This window comes from Typha angustifolia, chromosome 7 (assembly GCF_048772165.1).
Source record: "Typha angustifolia cultivar Huaian chromosome 7, ASM4877216v1, whole genome shotgun sequence".
Classification (NCBI taxonomy): domain Eukaryota; kingdom Viridiplantae; phylum Streptophyta; class Magnoliopsida; order Poales; family Typhaceae; genus Typha; species Typha angustifolia.
This window is the reverse complement of record NC_133245.1, coordinates 13,827,032-13,844,201: the sequence shown is the minus strand read 5'-3', so window position 1 is coordinate 13,844,201 and position 17,170 is coordinate 13,827,032. Positions and strand designations below refer to the sequence as shown.

General features: G+C 40.1%; 2 protein-coding genes across 2 annotated transcripts; both read right to left on the bottom strand.

Annotated features, from left to right (window-relative positions):
- Positions 1-2,667: 2,667 nt before the first annotated feature.
- Positions 2,668-5,987, bottom strand: LOC140763210 (subtilisin-like protease 4). Its single transcript, XM_073101294.1, has 3 exons — positions 5,061-5,987; positions 4,385-4,893; positions 2,668-3,609 (listed from the first exon to the last, which is right to left on the bottom strand). Exons 1-3 carry the CDS (start codon positions 5,975-5,977, stop codon positions 2,768-2,770), a joined length of 2,268 nt encoding a protein of 755 aa, XP_072957395.1. The 5' UTR covers positions 5,978-5,987; the 3' UTR covers positions 2,668-2,767.
- Positions 5,988-11,612: 5,625 nt separating this feature from the next.
- Positions 11,613-15,940, bottom strand: LOC140762587 (subtilisin-like protease 4). Its single transcript, XM_073100460.1, has 3 exons — positions 15,019-15,940; positions 13,348-13,854; positions 11,613-12,579 (listed from the first exon to the last, which is right to left on the bottom strand). The coding sequence occupies exons 1-3, from the start codon at positions 15,938-15,940 to the stop codon at positions 11,738-11,740; spliced, it is 2,271 nt and encodes a 756-aa protein (XP_072956561.1). The 3' UTR covers positions 11,613-11,737.
- Positions 15,941-17,170: the final 1,230 nt, after the last annotated feature.

The following is a 17,170-nucleotide window of genomic DNA, read 5'->3' as shown; positions in this document are numbered from 1 at the left end:
AATCAAATCATATCATATCAAATCAAATCAAATCAAATGTATATCGAAGAAAATTAGAAAAGAATGTTTCTTAGACTCTTGTAATATTCTATTGGAAATATCATATATTTTGAGAATGAATATTATATAAATTTTGAGCTCAAATTTAAGTGAGGATCGTATATTATTTGTAATAGATTAACGTTGTGGAATTAAAAGAGCTTAAAAGTATTTTAATATTATATATTTAAATTTATGAAGAAAAGTAAATAAAAATTAACTTTAAAATACGTATTATGACAATAAAAAATTTATAAAATTGAATTTAATATCATATTGATTATTTGACAAATATCAATTAATAAGGTATGTAAGTGTCACATTTTTCGTGAGTTTTTGATCTTTTTGAGTATTTACTATTTAGCAAAATGAATATATGTAAATCAACTCACATATGCTTGTGCCGCTCAGCCCGGCACAATTCAGTTCGTGCGCGTGGGTAAGTCCAAAAGTATTTAGACCCAAAGTAATGCATCCATTAAAATACCTTTCATTCTAATCCAATTGAATTTTTTGCATCTCTTTATTTTGGTTATTTAAATTTTTAAATAGGCATACAATCTGCATTAATTAATTACTGATCCATTCATATTTTTTTGAGTCTTCTATTTTTTTATTTGAAAGAGAGTAGTATTATATTGTTTTTGGTTCAATACCGTATTCAAACAACAACTTGCTTTTGTATGCAATATAGTTGTTGTATTCAAGGAGAGTAATATTCACTATTCTAAAGGCAATTAATGAATGACAAATTAGTCTTAATGAAAAAGTATTCAATATTAGACTTAACTATACAAAATACTATATTTTATGATCTATAAATTTATTTAATTTTTTATTTATTTTGGATCTAATTTTATGGCCGTTAAAATCAAAATTTTCCAGCCAATATATTTTATGTAAAAAGTTGACTATCGCAACTCAATTGTTGAATTTTACTAGTCTACATCAGAGATCATGAACCGTGCCTTCTCCCCGAAGTATAACTTCTCAAGTTGACCCTTAGTTTATTTTCCATCATTTCTATCTGTTGTCAATTCTACACCTCCCTGGTATCACGCTACTCGACTATGATCAAATCAAACGTTAAGTACCCATAATCCTCTCAATAAAAGGTCAACCATTATACCTCAATTGTCAAATTTATAACAAAGATCATAACTCACGATCGAGTTTAATTTCTCTAATAAGCTTATAATTTATATTTAATGTTATATACACATGGTTTGAATTTATCATAACCCAATCTCTCGATAAGATTAGTCTAACCATCCAACCCATATTGTTTGGGTGGGCTAGTTTCCCTACCTAGCAATTGTTACGTGCTGGGATGGTAGTTGATGTCCCACGTCGCCGGGTCAGTGTGGTTACTGGTCCTCACATTGACACCGGGATTAGAGATATAGAAGAACTAAGTTTGAAAACTCCCTCCAAGAGTTGGTGCTTTAATATTGTGAAAATAGCAACGTTTATTAGAAAACTGATCAAGATAATTGTGGTGGAATTTTCGCCTATCACTTTTTATGCCAACAATTTGGGGTTTGCCTTGCCGTACGACCACGACCGAGGAACTTTCCGGCCGAGATTTCAAATTTGGATATCATGCCTACCCCTCGTTTTGTTCGGAATAACAGAGTCACCCTTATCATGGGATATTCTAAAACAGAATGATATATTCCGTTCAAACTTTGAGGAGTTCCAACGTATCAGTCCATCAAATAGGAATCGCATTCAAGGCTTCAGCGTCTTCTTGTGGTCTAGATTTAAGTGGTCAAGTTGACTATTAGAGTCAAATAATAGATATATAATATATACATATATTGCAGAAGAAAACAAGTAGATATTTTCTTCTTCTTTTTCGTGGAATTTTCTGTAGGCATAATAGAGGAGGAATAGAGAAGCTAATTACTATCGTGTGAGAAAGTACAAAAATATTGTCAAAGTTCATGGAATTCTGATTGCAAACTAAAGAGACGTGTCGACGTGATCTTGTATTTTGTTTTTCCAATTTTCAAACATAGAGTTGGGGGTCATGGAACTCATTTTTAACCTATTAGCTAATGTTTGCGATACAAACTTTTAATTTAGTTATATTGATCTCTTTCAGATATCCTAATGTTATTCTATAACTAAGGATGTTATAATATCGATTCTAACACTAAATAATTATTGTGGAGAAATTTATTGATTAAGATGATTAATTTAGAATTATTATTATTTTTTACAATAACCTCTTAAAATTCTTTTAGTATATAATAATTTTATGAACTATTAGAAATATTCTACTTCACCACTTTCTTTAGGAGGTCATATGTGCTAAAAAAAAAATTTAAGAACTTATTGTAAAAAATAGCGATAGTTTAGAAGGTAAAAGTAAAATTATTCCAAAAAAACTACTCCCCTTCCTTAAAAGAATTCCAAATTAAAATTAAAAACTAAAAGTAGTATCTCACTCTCTTTTATCTTCTTTATCTTCTGTTCATATTGCACAATTCCATACGAAAGTTGCCTAATCCATCCCTTCTCATTCTAACAGAAGGTTGTGAACGCATGTCAAAGATACTGTACTTGCAAACATGAAAACGGATAATTATGCAAGAACCCTCATCTTATTCCTCAACATTGGACCCCATTTATTCATTAATAATATTTTTTACATATCGATCATGATAACTTCATGATAATATAGTCAGACCTTCACGTAGGAAAGGGCCCATTTTGCAAATAACTAAAATGTCACAGAAATAGGACTAGTGACAACGTGCTTGCCTGAAACCCATGAGATGATTCCCTCCGCAACTTGGTACGTCGGTTGCTGGCTAACAACGCTAAACTCCATATTAAAGCTTAGCTTTTGTCCAAGCCTTGAGAACTGGAGCTTGTTCGGTGATACTACCACTTTTACCCCGTTAGGCTGCACAATCTTCACTGAGTAAATCTCATTAGCCTCCCCTACATTTGTCACAGTTCGTCTCACATTCTTTTTCCAACTATTTCTAAACGAGAAAGTAATCGATGGATAATTCAGTTGTTCTGCACTAATCTTTTGTACCAGCGAACACTGTACTCTTGTTCTAGTGATAACCATAACTTGGTTATCCGAGTAACCCATACCGCAAAGGTAAGGAATGTAGTCATCAGGCTGAAGGTCGTATACTAGACCTGGATTGTTGGCTCCGGCTGGGTTCACATGCCCGGCCCCCATGGCGGTGAAGCTCGCCGAAGTGTAGTCCGCTTCGTCGGTTATGCGATTTCCATTAAAATCTACCATGTATGCAGTCGTCATGATAGCCGACTTTATTGCCGCCGGCGACCAGGTAGGGTGGTTTTTCTTGAGCATCGCAGCGATGCCCGAGAGATGTGGCGTCGCCATCGACGTGCCGCTCTGGAAGTTGAATGTTGATGTCTTCACACCGGTTGGGTTCGGGCCGACCTCGTACGGCCATGCTGCTAATATGTTCACTCCCGGCCCAAGTATGTCCGGCTTAATTATGCCACCGTTGTAAGAACTCGGACCTCGGCCAGAGAAGAAAGCGACGGAAGGCACCGGACGGTGACCAAACGTTGTACCTTCAAATTTAGGGAAAAAAGTTTGGTACGTTGCAATGTAAGAAAATTAGGGTTAATTAGTTGCTCATATACTATAAAAGGTTTAACCCCTACGTGTTTCCTATTTGCCATTGTTCCAATATATTGAGTAAGGATCACCGTAGGTTAGATATAGAGTGCATGGCCAAAGCAATATTCTGGTATTTCTTGCTGGTGTTTTAGTTACCATTGTCTTTTGGACAACTCTCAACTGAGGTGTTTCCGTGCCGGCCCTAGCAGGAAGCTCTGCTAGGGTTTCGGCTTCTTCTCCTCTCTCTCGTTTGAGGGATCTTTTGCCACTGCTACTGGTGGCTTTGCCTCCTCTCCTCTCCACTCCACTAGCCTAATGGTTAGGTGGAGTGGGGAGGTCTTTCCCCTCTTTTAGGAAGTTTATATTTTTCTTCTCTTAGCTCTATCTCTTTTTCCACTTTCTCTCTCTCCTTTGCACCTCTCTTCCTTCCTTGTCACTGTTCACCCTCTGCCCTCGTTCATCAGATTCGTGGCTTACCTCGGGCCTTTCTCCTTCGAGCTCACCCTCCATCCCGGACAATGTTACATGCTCTATTCTCTCTAAATATTTTAGAGTTGTGCTTTCTGTTATATTTGTCTACCCTTGGGCTTTTTACCCGATTTTCTATATGGTGTTGTTCATTATTATAACCAAGTATACGACTTGTGTTAAAAAGTTCGTCAGTTTCCTTAGAATTAATATGACGAGAAAGCATCAAATATGACGATGTTGTGAACATAAACGTACCTTGAAATATTATCTGGCCAGTCGCCCATGCGGTGGACTGAAGATAGTACAATATCTTTTGGCCATCGAGGAAGCTAACGTGCACTGTGGGGATAACATGCGCATCAGCAAAGGTGGCAAACCCCCACGACTGGTCGTTCATCACGATCATGGCGGCACCGCCTGCATCTCTTACAACTTCCCCCTTCTTGGAGTTGTCGATTTCCCCTACAACGCAGAGGACTATTTTCCCCCTCACATCAAACCCATCCAGAGAGTCCTCAAGGCATTTCATTGCGCGATCGTTTTGGTACCCTCCTGGGTAGACGAGCGGGAGTTCCCCGGGAATGTAATTAGCTGGCTGGTAGGCAGACTCGCCGTAGAATTCCATACCGTTACCGAGTCTGATGGTCGCAGAAATCCTTCTGTCGTGTGTGCTCGCTCCGACTGTTAACCCCCATGGGAAGTCATTAACGACTGTGCTCCTTGTAGGGCCGTCGTTCATTGCGCAGATGGAGGGGAAGATACCTGTTGGAAATATTGGAAACTTTTTTTATTCTCATTGTTAATTCACTGACTTAATTAGGTAATAGTTGTTCTTAATTTCGTTAATACTCTAGCACTCTTGCTAAAATCTTTAATAGGAGGTTCCGAGGAGGAAAGCCCTCGCATGGTGGACTCCATGCAGTACCTTCCTTTCTTGATGGCCGCAAAAGAGGCGATTGCCGTCTCGGCGAAGTACAGAGGCTCGGGTTTTCCCCCCAACGACATTGAGAGGACGTCGACGCCGTCGATGATCGCCTGGTCAATGCCGGCTAATATATCGGCATCGGAGCCTCGGTTGTTGTACAAGACTTTGTATGCCGCCACGTGTGCTCGCGGCGCTGTGCCGGAGGCGGTCCCGACTGCGTTACCGAGCACTTCCGCATTGTCGACGAAGGCACCCGCCGCGGTGCTGGCCGTGTGCGTTCCGTGGCCATGGTCGTCGAGGGGCGAGGGCTTTGTATTGTAATAGAAGGCCGTCGCACCGATGAGCTTGTTGCCGGAGCATAACCGCTGGTTGAAGTCACATCTGCCGCGCCATTTTGACGGCCGGGGCGGCAGGCCGTCGTCGCGGAAGGAATGGTGGGTGGGGGTGATGCCGCTGTCGACGACGCCGATGATCATGCCTTCGCCTTGGTTGGTGTCGTACCACATGCTGTTCTGTTGGTTCAGGCCCAAGAACTCCGGGGTGTACGTCGTCTGGCCATAGGAGAAGCCGCTGCGGACAACGAGGAGGACGCCCTCGGTGGAGTTGAGTGCTTGTGCTTCTGCGCCGGTTAGCCACGCCGCGAAGCCGCCTATCGCGTGGCGATAGGAATAGATAAGGCGGGGTTTGCCGGAGTCGAGAGTGGCATTTGGCAGGAAGGTTCGGTGCCACTTCCTACGATCTTCGTCGCCGAGGAGGTCGGCTCGGTTCTCAGGATCGTCGACATGGACAATGTACACCTGGAGGTCGGTGGCAATATTGTTTCCAACTATGCGGAGATGCTGGCTGTGAGTGGGGAGTAGGGTTTTTGAAGTAAGGAGTAGGAATACTAGGAGGGAAATGGTTAGGTTTTGGTCGATCTTCATGGTGAGTGTGTGAAAGAATACTACACCTCCTGCTGTAATTTATAGTGAGAGAGCTTCTATCATGCATCATTCAATATAATTGGCATTATATCAACAAAGTCATTGGATACTTCTTGTCCGCAAGCGATGCGCTGATTCTTTCCGCAACCCATGAGCTGAATTCTTTCCGCAACGTGTAAAACCTTTTGTTTGCCCGAAGCCCATTGGAGAAATAATTTAAGTTATAAATATCTTAAATGCCAAAGCAATATGATTAGATCCTGCCAACATGCTTGTGGGAAGCCTAAGGGATGAGTTATCCTCAACGTGGTATGGCCCCTTGTCTATTATGTTAAACTCCATATGTATTAAAGATTAGCTTCCCATCCAAGCCATGCAAACTCAGAGCTGATCCACTAATCATGTATTGTCGAGAAGATCGAGAAAATAGGGATAGATAATTGAGCTGTCATGCACTAATCTTTTGTACGTATTATCGAACGGATTACGAGGCAACGGATCGAATCCACTAATCAGGAAATAGAGTACGTACATGGACTCTAAATTTCTTGGAGATATTAATTTTTATCTGACGAATACCTACTTATACAATCTAGGTTAAAAATCTTAATAAGACATACTATTGGGAGATTCCTAACTAAAAAGTCGTACACTTAAGATCATAAAGTCATACACCATCCTTGGATTGTTAACTTGGAATAGGTCCACTCTTTTGGTCCGATCTCGAATGGTCATGATGCTAAAAGGATCACTTGTGACCTAATAATTAAGTGTACATATTCCTCCTATTCATGCCACTATTGTGATAACTCAAATTGGTGGTCACACTTGTACCTTGGGAATTTTATGGGATAGAATGAGTATGCTGCAGTGCAAGAAAAATAGGTTTAGATATTCATACAGTTTGATAGATGCATGAACTCTTACCATGTTTGATTTGAGTTCAGGAAACCTAATTCTTTTCTAATCAAATGCAAAAGGTGAAAGAAGAGAGAGAAAATAAAAATAAATTTAAATTTAAACTCTTCCAAAAATAAAAATAACTCGCATTCATATTTTAAAATTTAATAATTTTTTAGTATTATTTTTATGATATATCCTTAATTTTTCTACAAGGAATAAATACATTTCACTTTGTTCCATCACATCAAGATAACAATGACAAGAGCATCTCCGAGGCCAAGAGCCAGGTACAGTGTGCTCTATATTTACTAAAAAAAACTAATATAATATATATATTTATATTATCTATTTTAAATCACTTAATAAGTTATCCTAATGTTATTATTTTTTAATAAAAAATATATAGTTAGAAAGAAATATTTAAAATAAAACTAATATTCAATAATTTTATAACTACTTTTAAATTAAATAAATTATGATTATATTAGATAAAATAAATCTCAAAATAAGTATTATATAAAATAAATATCGAAATAAGTATTACACGTCGTTACTAAGAATATCAAAATTATATTACACAAAGTAAGCAGAAATTAATATTTGATAATAAAATAAAGTATTACACAGTTTGGTAAGTCAAAAATAATTTTAAAAATTAAATATTAAAATAAGTATAAAATAACTGAAAAATAACTTAATATTAGACTCATCTAAAGGTCTTGACTAGGGGCGTAAACGAGCCAAACCTGAGTGAGCTGACTCTAGCTCAGGCTCGGCTCAACTCAACTTAAGCCGAGTCTGAACCTGAGCCGAGCTCGAGCTTGAAATAAGCCTATCATCAAGCCGGATCAAGCAAGATCAAGCCCAAGCCGAGCCAAAGAAGAAAAAGGAGGACGAGGGGATGAGGAAGGGCACCGTGGGTCCACGATTGCTTGTTGTTGTCGTAGAAGGAGGAGGGGTGGGGCACTACGAGTCCGCGACAGCTTGTTGTTGTCGAAGAAGGAGGAGGAGGATGGGTGGGGCACCTAGTGAAACACCCAAACCTCCAAATACACGTGTAAACAGCGTGGGTAAATCCTCCCACGCGATGTATCACATGACCTGTAAGTATAAGGATTTCACAAGGCACACAATAGCACAATTTCACCATAAATAAACTCAACTATAAAAGTCCGGATATAAGTCCGCAGGCCACAACAAGCCTCCCAAATATACATCCAAAATACAATGCTAAAGTCCAAAATACAACATCATCACCACGCCCTCACAGGGGCTTAACACAACTAACATACATACTAAAAAGGAAAAGCAGCTACTCCTCGCTACCCGCACCTGCGTCCCCTAACTCTGAAATAATGCCACCACGAGGTGGTGAGCTTACAGCCCAGCGAGTAGGATCCATACAATTTTAAAATAATAAAATCACATGTGTATATCCAATGTATGCCCATATTTGCTAACGATAACGATATGCTTATTGAAAAGACTTACCATAATTTACTAAATCAATGCAATTAATAAAAATTACCAGTCACTATCCTGGAACATGCTAGTTCCTAAACGTATCATGATAAGTTCACACAGATATAAACCTTGATACAATCTCTTATTCGTACACATCTCAATCATAGGTTTTATATGTTATACATAGCAATAAAATAACAGTTTAGTCATCTCAGGCCTACCAAAGCATTAATCATACTTATCATCGCTCATCGAGCTATTCACCACACAGGGTAAATACTCTCAAGAAACTATCATCCATCACATAATCATCCATCATCTCATACATCGAGGGGGGATATATATACATCTAGCGGTAATGTCACCTACACGTGTATGGCGACACTACATATGACCGGTTGTCTGTGGCCATCAGACTAAGGACTCCAGTCGTAAGCCCGTATCTCACTCTCTCTAAATCATCACCGCCCTCGGCGGGAAAATCGGGAGCCCTCGGCTCATCAACAGACGCTCTAACCCTGCGTCGTCGGGTACCGCTAGAGTTATATCCCCGCCTCACAATCATGTTCTTCTATCATCATAATCTAGTCCTAACTATGCAGTATAACTACCTGAATGCCACACAGGCTTCCCGACCTTAGTTTAGGCCGCTAATAGTATAGTCATATAAGATACACTCTACCCTTAACCCTGGGCTGAGTGAGTAGGGGTACTGCCTAGTCAGAATTCGACTACTAATGATAGGTGGAAGTGGTGCAGTGTTTATGAGTGTATAAAGTAGGTTATAGTCATCATGATTATTACATTCTATATTCACAGCAATCATACATCTATGCAATGGTATACCAGGACACATGTAAAGCATTATCATACTAATGTTGATGCTACATTAACATTTTCATAATATTATGATGAGCAGGTTATAAATAACTACATATGCAAAAGATATAACAGGGTGTACCAACTGTATGCATTAATACCGACATTTCCTACAGTGTCATGACAGGTATAATGACTGTAATTATGCTATTTTAGATTTGTATAACTCTACTCGCCTGGGGGGTCTCCACCGTATAGTAAATCTCGTCAGCTAGCCGGCTACTCCGGAATCCCAAAATCCTTCACACGCGGTGTTAATCCTATTAATTCACGCAAGTAACGTCATACGTAAGATTAGCGAACTAATAGAATTAATTATCTTATTAGCGCATTTATGTTTGGTAAAATATATGAGTCAAGGGTCTCTTACGGCGAGTCTTATGTTATCCTAAAATTCACATGATACTAGATTATCATTACGAGGGATCAAGCTAATTAAATCAGGTGAAAAAGATAAACAGGGTTATAGAGTCCAAATGGCCCCAAATGGGCTAAGCTAGAGGCAATGGGTAAGCTCAAACCCAACCCAAATAGCAAGAGGGCCTTGGTGGGCTGGGGGCCCAACCACAGCCCACCAAGGTTGGATTAGTGGGTTGCAGACTGCAGCCCACCCAACATTTGGGTTAGTGGGCTGCAGCCTGCAGCCCACCCAAGTCCAAGACCAGGTGGGCTGCGGCCTGCAGCCCACCCGAGACCACTCCAGGTGGGCTGCGGCCTACAGCCCACCCAAAACAAGTCCAGGTGGGCTGCGGCCTGCAGCCCACCAACACCCATCTCCCACCCCCATTTCTTTTGGGGGAGGGAGACAGAAGGGAGGCGGAGAGCCCGAGGGGCTGCGACGCTGGCGGCGCGGCACGAGGCCGATGGTGCCGGCAGCACAGGGCCGGCGGCGGCGCAGCACGAGGCCAATGAAGGGAAGAAAAAGGGGAGAAAGGAAGGAGGGGAGGAGGGCTTACCGGAGGGGGGAGGGGGCAAGCTTGAAGGCTCTCGGTCCGGGCTCCGTCGGCACCGGCATCGGCAACCCAAGAGAGAGAAGAGGAAGAGGGGTAGTGAGGTGGAGAAGAGAATGAAGGGGGCTGCGGGATGGCTGCGGTGAGGGGGAAGAGATGAGGGAGATAGGGAAGGTGGCGTGCACGGCAAGGGAAAGGGAAGAAGAAGGAGAAGGGAGGACGGGGTGCGCAAGCTTCCGTGACGCACGTGCTCGGCGCGTGCGTCGGGTAATTTTTTTTGTTTTGTTTTGTTTTGTGGTGTTACACCTAGGGTCCGCGATTGCTTGCCGTTGCCGAAGGAGGAGGGGAGGGGCAACGCGAGTCCGCGACTGCTTGTCGTTGCCGAAGGAGGAGGAGAGGCAGAGCACTACGGGTCCATAGCTGCTTGCTGCTATCGAAGGAGGGAAGAAGAAGAAGGAGGAGGACGAGGTCAGGATTTATATCGAGCCGAGTCCGAGTGAGCCGGCTCCAGCTCAGACTCGGCTCGATATTAATTTCGAGCCAGTTTTAGCGGCTTAGGCTCAACTCAGCTCTGACCGAGCCGAGCCCGAGCCGCTTATCGGGCTTGCCAATCCTAATCTTGATGAGATCTTTCCTGCGATACTATTTTGGTTAAAACTCAATTATATTAAAAGTTACTGTGCAAACGTAATCAAAGCAAGAAAAATTGTTGGTAATTTCATGTATTTGACATGAATTTTTTATTAACTTTGAGCTAAGTTGTAAGTGGGGCTCACATATTATTAATGATGGTTTAATGGTGGAATTAATTTAGCTCAAAGAGTACTTTATTGTCTTATATTCATTTAGTCAAATCCATGAAGAGAAGTGAATGAAAATTGGCTCTAAAGTGGGTATCATAACAATGAAAAATAAAGAAAAGTAAGTTTAGTACCATATTGGATATTTGAAAAATATTAGTATGGTATATAAGTAACAAACTTCTTATGGGCTTTGGGCTCCAAAAAGGGTACCTATTTTATGAGTAAAAATTACTATGCAACTTAAATCACACGCACGAGCTTCGGCTCGATTTGCACACACATATCCAATACTAGACTCACTATTCAGAATATATAATTTATTTATTTTAATTAAAATTTTTGCGACTCTTTAGAATCAGATTCTCGAACTAACTCCAAGATCTTTTACTTTCGAAAAAGGGAGATGGAAAGATTCTAGACGACACGTATCTTATTTTCCAATCAGACCTGGCCATTAATTTGTTTGTTCATTTTTATTCTTATACTACCTTTTCTTTTTCCTCCTCTTTTCATGGAGAGTTCCTTCAAACATTCTTAAGTAAATAATAAGACCTCCTTAAGTTCTAGCTCCCTTTTGTTTGGAAAAATAAGGAAATATCTACTGGCTATCATCCGCAAGATTTCGTCTTAGTCCTCAATCGGGTAGCATTTAATTTTATTCCATTTATAATATGTATTACATATCATGACACTTCACATCATAATATCTCGTTTTTCTCTCTCTGTGTGCATATATGGCAAAGGTTCCAAATTGTAAATATCTAGAATGTCACAGAAATAGGACTCATGACGACGTGCTTGTTTGAAACCCATGAGATGATTCCCTCCTCAACGTGACCCGTCATTTGCCTGTCCACAACGCTAAACATCACAGTAAAGCTTAGCTTCTGCCCTACATCTGCGAACTCGAGCTTGTCCGGTGAAACCTTCACTTCGGTTCCCTGGGGCTCCTCAATCCTGGGCAAGTAAACCTCATTAGCGTCCCCTACATTTGTCACAGTCCGTGTCACATTCTTGTTCATGTCCTTTCCAAATGAGAAAGCAATGGATGGGTAATTCAGCTGTTCTGGACTAATCTTCTGTATCTTTGAACACTGTGTTCTTTCTTTAGTAATAACTTGAACTTGGTGATCGGCGTAACCCATGCCACAAAGGTAAGGGATGTAGTCATCGGGCTTAAGGTCGTATACAAGCCCTGGATCGTTAGCCGCAGTCGGGTTCACATTCCCGGACCCCGTGGCGGTGAATTTCGCCCGCGTGTAGTCCACTAGGTCGGTTATCCGGTTACCGTCACTATCTATCATGTTTGCCGTGGTCATGATAGCCGACTTTATTGCCGCTGGCGACCAGGTTGGGTGGTTTTTCTTTAGGATCGCCGCGATGCCCGAGAGATGTGGCGTCGACATGGATGTCCCACTCGCGAAGGCAAACGTCGACGTCTTCCTCCCTGTAGCGTTCGGGGTGACGTCGAACGGCCACGCTGCTAGTATGTTCACTCCTGGCCCGAGTATATCTGGCTTAATAATGCCACCATTGAAGCTGCTCGGACCTCGACCGGAGAAGGAGGCGACGGAAGGCACCGGATGGCGACCAAACGTTGTACCTTCAATGTTCGAGGAGAAAGCATTAGTACGTTGTAGTGCAAGAAAAAGTTGGGTTCCTTGTTCATTCTTATCATTCGTAAGGTCTACACTATACTCGATATATAATATGGAGTACGCATATCAAACCCCACAACTGTATTTTATATAGAACATTTGCCGTAATGTTAGGCATATCATTTTAAATTTCTAATTAGTAAGCCCATTTTGGTTCCTAACTAGAGGATTCTCTGTTCTAGATTAAAGAATACTACTCTAGATTTGTAGTCAAAAGTCAAATTATCTATATTATAGATCGGAACATATTATTTAAATTATTCCATAATATAAGATTATTTTACATGTCATGTCATTCTATAAACCAAAATATTTTCGCTCAATTTATTTAACCTAATATTTTATAGATCACATAACTAGATTTGGGGCTGGATATGATCACATGAGGAATTAATTACAATAGCCTTAGGTCTGCCATAACTTATTGGGTTTAGATTGAGCACGGTTCGGTCGCAGACCTGATCCAATTAATGCTCAGGTCTCGTTCAAATCTACACGCTTAGGATTCACAAATCACAACTATTTTCTCAATAGATTGAGTAAAAATGACTCACTATGGGTTAGGTCAAGCTTCTCACACTTAAACAGTTATTAGAGTGCATGCCATGATGTATATCCGTTTAGTTACCTAGACTTAGAACCGAATGGCATGGTAGGACTTGTTTTACTCATTCTATTCTATGAAAAATCATAATTACAAACATAAATCGTACCTTTAAATATAATCTCAGCAGTCGCATTTGGTGTGGTCTCGAAGTAGTTTATTATTTTTAACGCATCGTGAAAGCTAACATATGCCGTGGGGATAACATCTGCACCAGCCTTGAGGGTAAATCCCTGCCATGGTTGGTTCATCAGGATGACAGCGGCGCCACCTGCTTCTTGGACAACCTTGCTCTTCTCGTCGTTGTCGACATGTCCTGTGCCGCAAAGGACTATCTTGCCCTTCACGTCAAGCCCTTTCATGGAGCCCTTGAGGCAAGCCAACGTCTGCTGGGTTTTTTTCACACCCGGGTAGATGAGCGGGAGTTGCATGGGTGCATAGTTTGGTGGTCGGTAAGCTGACTCGCCTTCAAATTCCATACCGTTGCCGAGTTTAATGATTGCAGAAATTCTTCGGTCATGTGTGCTCGCGCCGACGGTTAACACCCATGGGAAGTCGTTGACGACAGTGCCCTCGTTTGGGCCGTAATTCGATGCGCACATGCTCGGGAAGATATCTGTCGAAAAAGATTAGATCTAATTGTTGATCCGAAAAATTATAAGGCTAATTCATGCGGTTTGATTTGTAATTTTTGTACAACCACTCATTAGTAGTTTTATTATTTTTTTAAGAAAAATTTGAATTAATACTCGCGTTTTAAAGAAATTATAGTTTACACCTTATTTTTTTTTTAATATTTGTAAATCAATTCCTATGATTTAGCAAATATGTGCATAATTAACGATGTGAGAATAATTATTAAGGAGAGATATTTTATTTCTTAATAATATATAGTTGTTATCAAGTCTTGATTTCCAAAAAAAAAAATTAGATCTAATTGTTGATCTCAAAAATTATAAAGCTAATTCATGGGGTTTAATTTGTAATTTTTGTATGACCACTCCACCTAGTTTTATTTTTTTCAAGAGAAATTTGCATATAACACCCGGTGTATTAACGAAATTATAGTTTATATCCTACATTATTTCTATTTGTAAATCGAGTCCTACGATTTAGCAAATATAGGTAGAACTAACAATGTGAGAATCCTTTATTAAATAGAGATATTTCATTTCTTAACGATATATATATGGTTGTTATCAAGTCTTGATTTCTCGTATGAGAGATTATCTTAATATAAATGTATTAATGTGCTACTCATTTCCTAATAATATATAATGGCCCAATTAGTAATTTGGGGTTCATTGCAATTTCTTTGCAACTCGTTCATTTTAAGAATAAGGCTAATTCTAAAATAGGTATTTCTCTTTGTTATTCTTAAACTATAGTCTAAATAGTAATTCTTATCTTCACTTATATTTTAGAATAGGAATGTAATAATTATTTTTCATGTGATATAAAATTAATGAAAAGATAGAAAAAGTGTTTTATTTTTTATGTAACTACTATAAATAATTTTTAATTTGATATAAAATAGATTAATGAAATATATTTTAAGGCTAAAATAGTAATTAGGTTGGTGTTCTATATAAAATGTAATTCTAATAAATAATATTTATATACTAGAATGGAGTTATTATGATCTTTAGATATTATTCAGAATAAAGAGTTATATTTTGAAATAAAAAAAAATATTGTTAAAGTGAACTGGGGCTTGTATTTTGAAAAATCAATTTTTTGACTACATTTTATAAAGTATATATAAAGAATACAGCAATACCTTTCTTGATGGCTGAAAACGTGCCGATCGCGTAAACGGCGGTGTGCATTGCCTTTGGTGTTCCGCCTATTGACAACGAGAGCACGTCGACGCCGTCGTCGATCGCCTGGTCGAAACCGGCTAGGATATCGAACTCGGAACCTTTTCTGTCGGTCATGACTTTGTACACCGCCAAGTGCGCTCGTGGCGCTGTGCCGGAGGCTCTCCCGAAAGCGCTGCCGAGCAATTCCGCGTCGTAGACAAAGGCGCCCGCCGCGGTGCTTGCCGTGTGCGATCCGTGGCCGTCGGTGTCGAGGGGCGACGGGAATACACGGAAACTATCGAATGCCCTCGCGCCGATGAGTTTGTTATTGCCGGCACACACCGTCGCGTTGAAGTTGCATTTGCCGCGCCATTTCAACGGCGGCAGCGGCAAGCCGTCGTCGCGGAAGGAAGGGTGGGTGGGAATGACGCCGCCGTCGAGGACGCCGATAATCATGCCTTCGCCTTGGTTGGATTGGTACCACATACCGTTCCATTGGTCTAGGCCCAGGAAGTACCCCGAGGTGTACGTCGTCTGATCGTAGGAGAAGCCGCTACGGACGACGTGGAGGACGCCATCGGTTGAGTTGAGTGCTCGCGCTTCGTCGCCGGTTAGCCACGCCGAGAAGCCACCTATGGCGTGGCGGTAGGAGTAGATAAGGCGTGGCTGGCCGGAGTCGAGAGTGGTGTTTGGCAAGAAGGACTGGTGCCAGTTTTTTCGCTCTGTGGCGCTGAGGAGGTCGGCTTCGTCGTCGGGATCATCGACGTGGACAATGTAGACTTGGAGGTCGGTGTCATCGTCTTCAACTACGGGAAGAAGCTGGCTGTGAGTGAGGAGTAGGGATTTTGAAGCGAAGAGTAGGAATACTAGGAGGGAAATGGTTGGGTTTTTGTTCTTCATGATGTGAATGTGAATGTATGGAAGAAGACTACATCTCCTACTGCAATTTATAGAGAGAGGAGAGTTGGTTTCTGTCTTACTGCATAAGTAAAATGGCATCCTATGAGAAACGGGATTGGATGCTGCTTCGAAGTTGTGTATATATTGACTATTAGTGAGGACTAGACGAAAGTGCATGCTCTGTTCGCGACTGTTCATCATTGAGTCAATTGGGCTAGTGGATAACATATATACGTATTTCGGCAACTTCCGCAGGCATCATAATTGGGGAGATCCAGAATGATACAGTTTCGATTGGACCCACTATAAATATTAAAATATATAGAGAACTTTCATTAAGAAAAGAAGGTATTCCGCCATTGAAGAGAAACATAATAAAGATATTTCTGTTGTTCTAATTATTGGATAGGAAAAAAAGTAATTTGGATTAGTTTCGATAGGAAACAAGATTTATAGTTTAACAGTACTCGTGGTTCTCATGCACATCAGTTTTGGCAAAAGCTATGGTTGCTAGATGCTCAGAAGCATAAGTCATAAATGTAATTTATATGTGTTTGGCTAGGCTAAAACTTACTGTCTTCCTGAGTTTTAGTTGCTACACTTAACTGCTTTATAATTTTATAAAAAAACTGCTTTATAATTATAATCTATGTAAAACTGCTTGATTTTTTTATTTTATAAAGAATAATTAGAATTTTTTTTATGAAAATCAATTTTTTTTTAGTTCTCAACCTTTCTCTCTTTTCTATTATAAAAGGTTATCTACAGTTTTAATGAAATGTTATCTACATGGTTAATTTTGGATGGAATTCGTATAGATTGGAATTAGAAGGGCTTAAATAAAAGTTCTTAGGTAATTAAAATTTGGCAAAAAAAAAAAACGTGTCGTGCATATATATTGGCTTTCATGCAGAATAAGTGAAAGTACTTGATATGGCTATTTAGGAATGATATTGTCTCTGGTGGATAAAAAAGAGGAAAAATTTAAGGGACCTACCGTCGTGAAGTGTAAGCCACCGGTTTCATTTTATTTTTGATCGCTAATTTGACCGTTAATATTGTTACGAATCGGTCTAATTTGATCCGCAACGGTTTTAAACTTAATAAAGCACATAATTTCCAAAGAGTTCTGCGAACAATCTAACCAACAGATCCTATTGAATTTTAGATATGTTGTTGCTCTTGAAGAGAGCTTTCTAACGGATCCAAGATCATATGATTTGGAGAGTT

What these genes read in the sequence shown, in the direction of transcription:
- LOC140763210 (XM_073101294.1), bottom strand. Translation starts at nt 5,977, where the DNA reads ATGAAGATCGACCAAAACCTAACCATTTCCCTCCTAGTATTCCTACTC. An exon ending in TCTTTTGCGGCCATCAAGAA is followed by an intron (nt 4,894 to 5,060) that starts AGGAAGGTACTG and finishes AATATTTCCAAC; the next exon opens with AGGTATCTTCCCCTCCATCT. An exon ending in TGGCCAGATAATATTTCAAG is followed by an intron (nt 3,610 to 4,384) that starts GTACGTTTATGT and finishes CTAAATTTGAAG; the next exon opens with GTACAACGTTTGGTCACCGT.
- LOC140762587 (XM_073100460.1), bottom strand. Translation starts at nt 15,940, where the DNA reads ATGAAGAACAAAAACCCAACCATTTCCCTCCTAGTATTCCTACTCTTC. An exon ending in GTTTTCAGCCATCAAGAAAG is followed by an intron (nt 13,855 to 15,018) that starts GTATTGCTGTAT and finishes CTTTTTCGACAG; the next exon opens with ATATCTTCCCGAGCATGTGC. An exon ending in TGCTGAGATTATATTTAAAG is followed by an intron (nt 12,580 to 13,347) that starts GTACGATTTATG and finishes CGAACATTGAAG; the next exon opens with GTACAACGTTTGGTCGCCAT.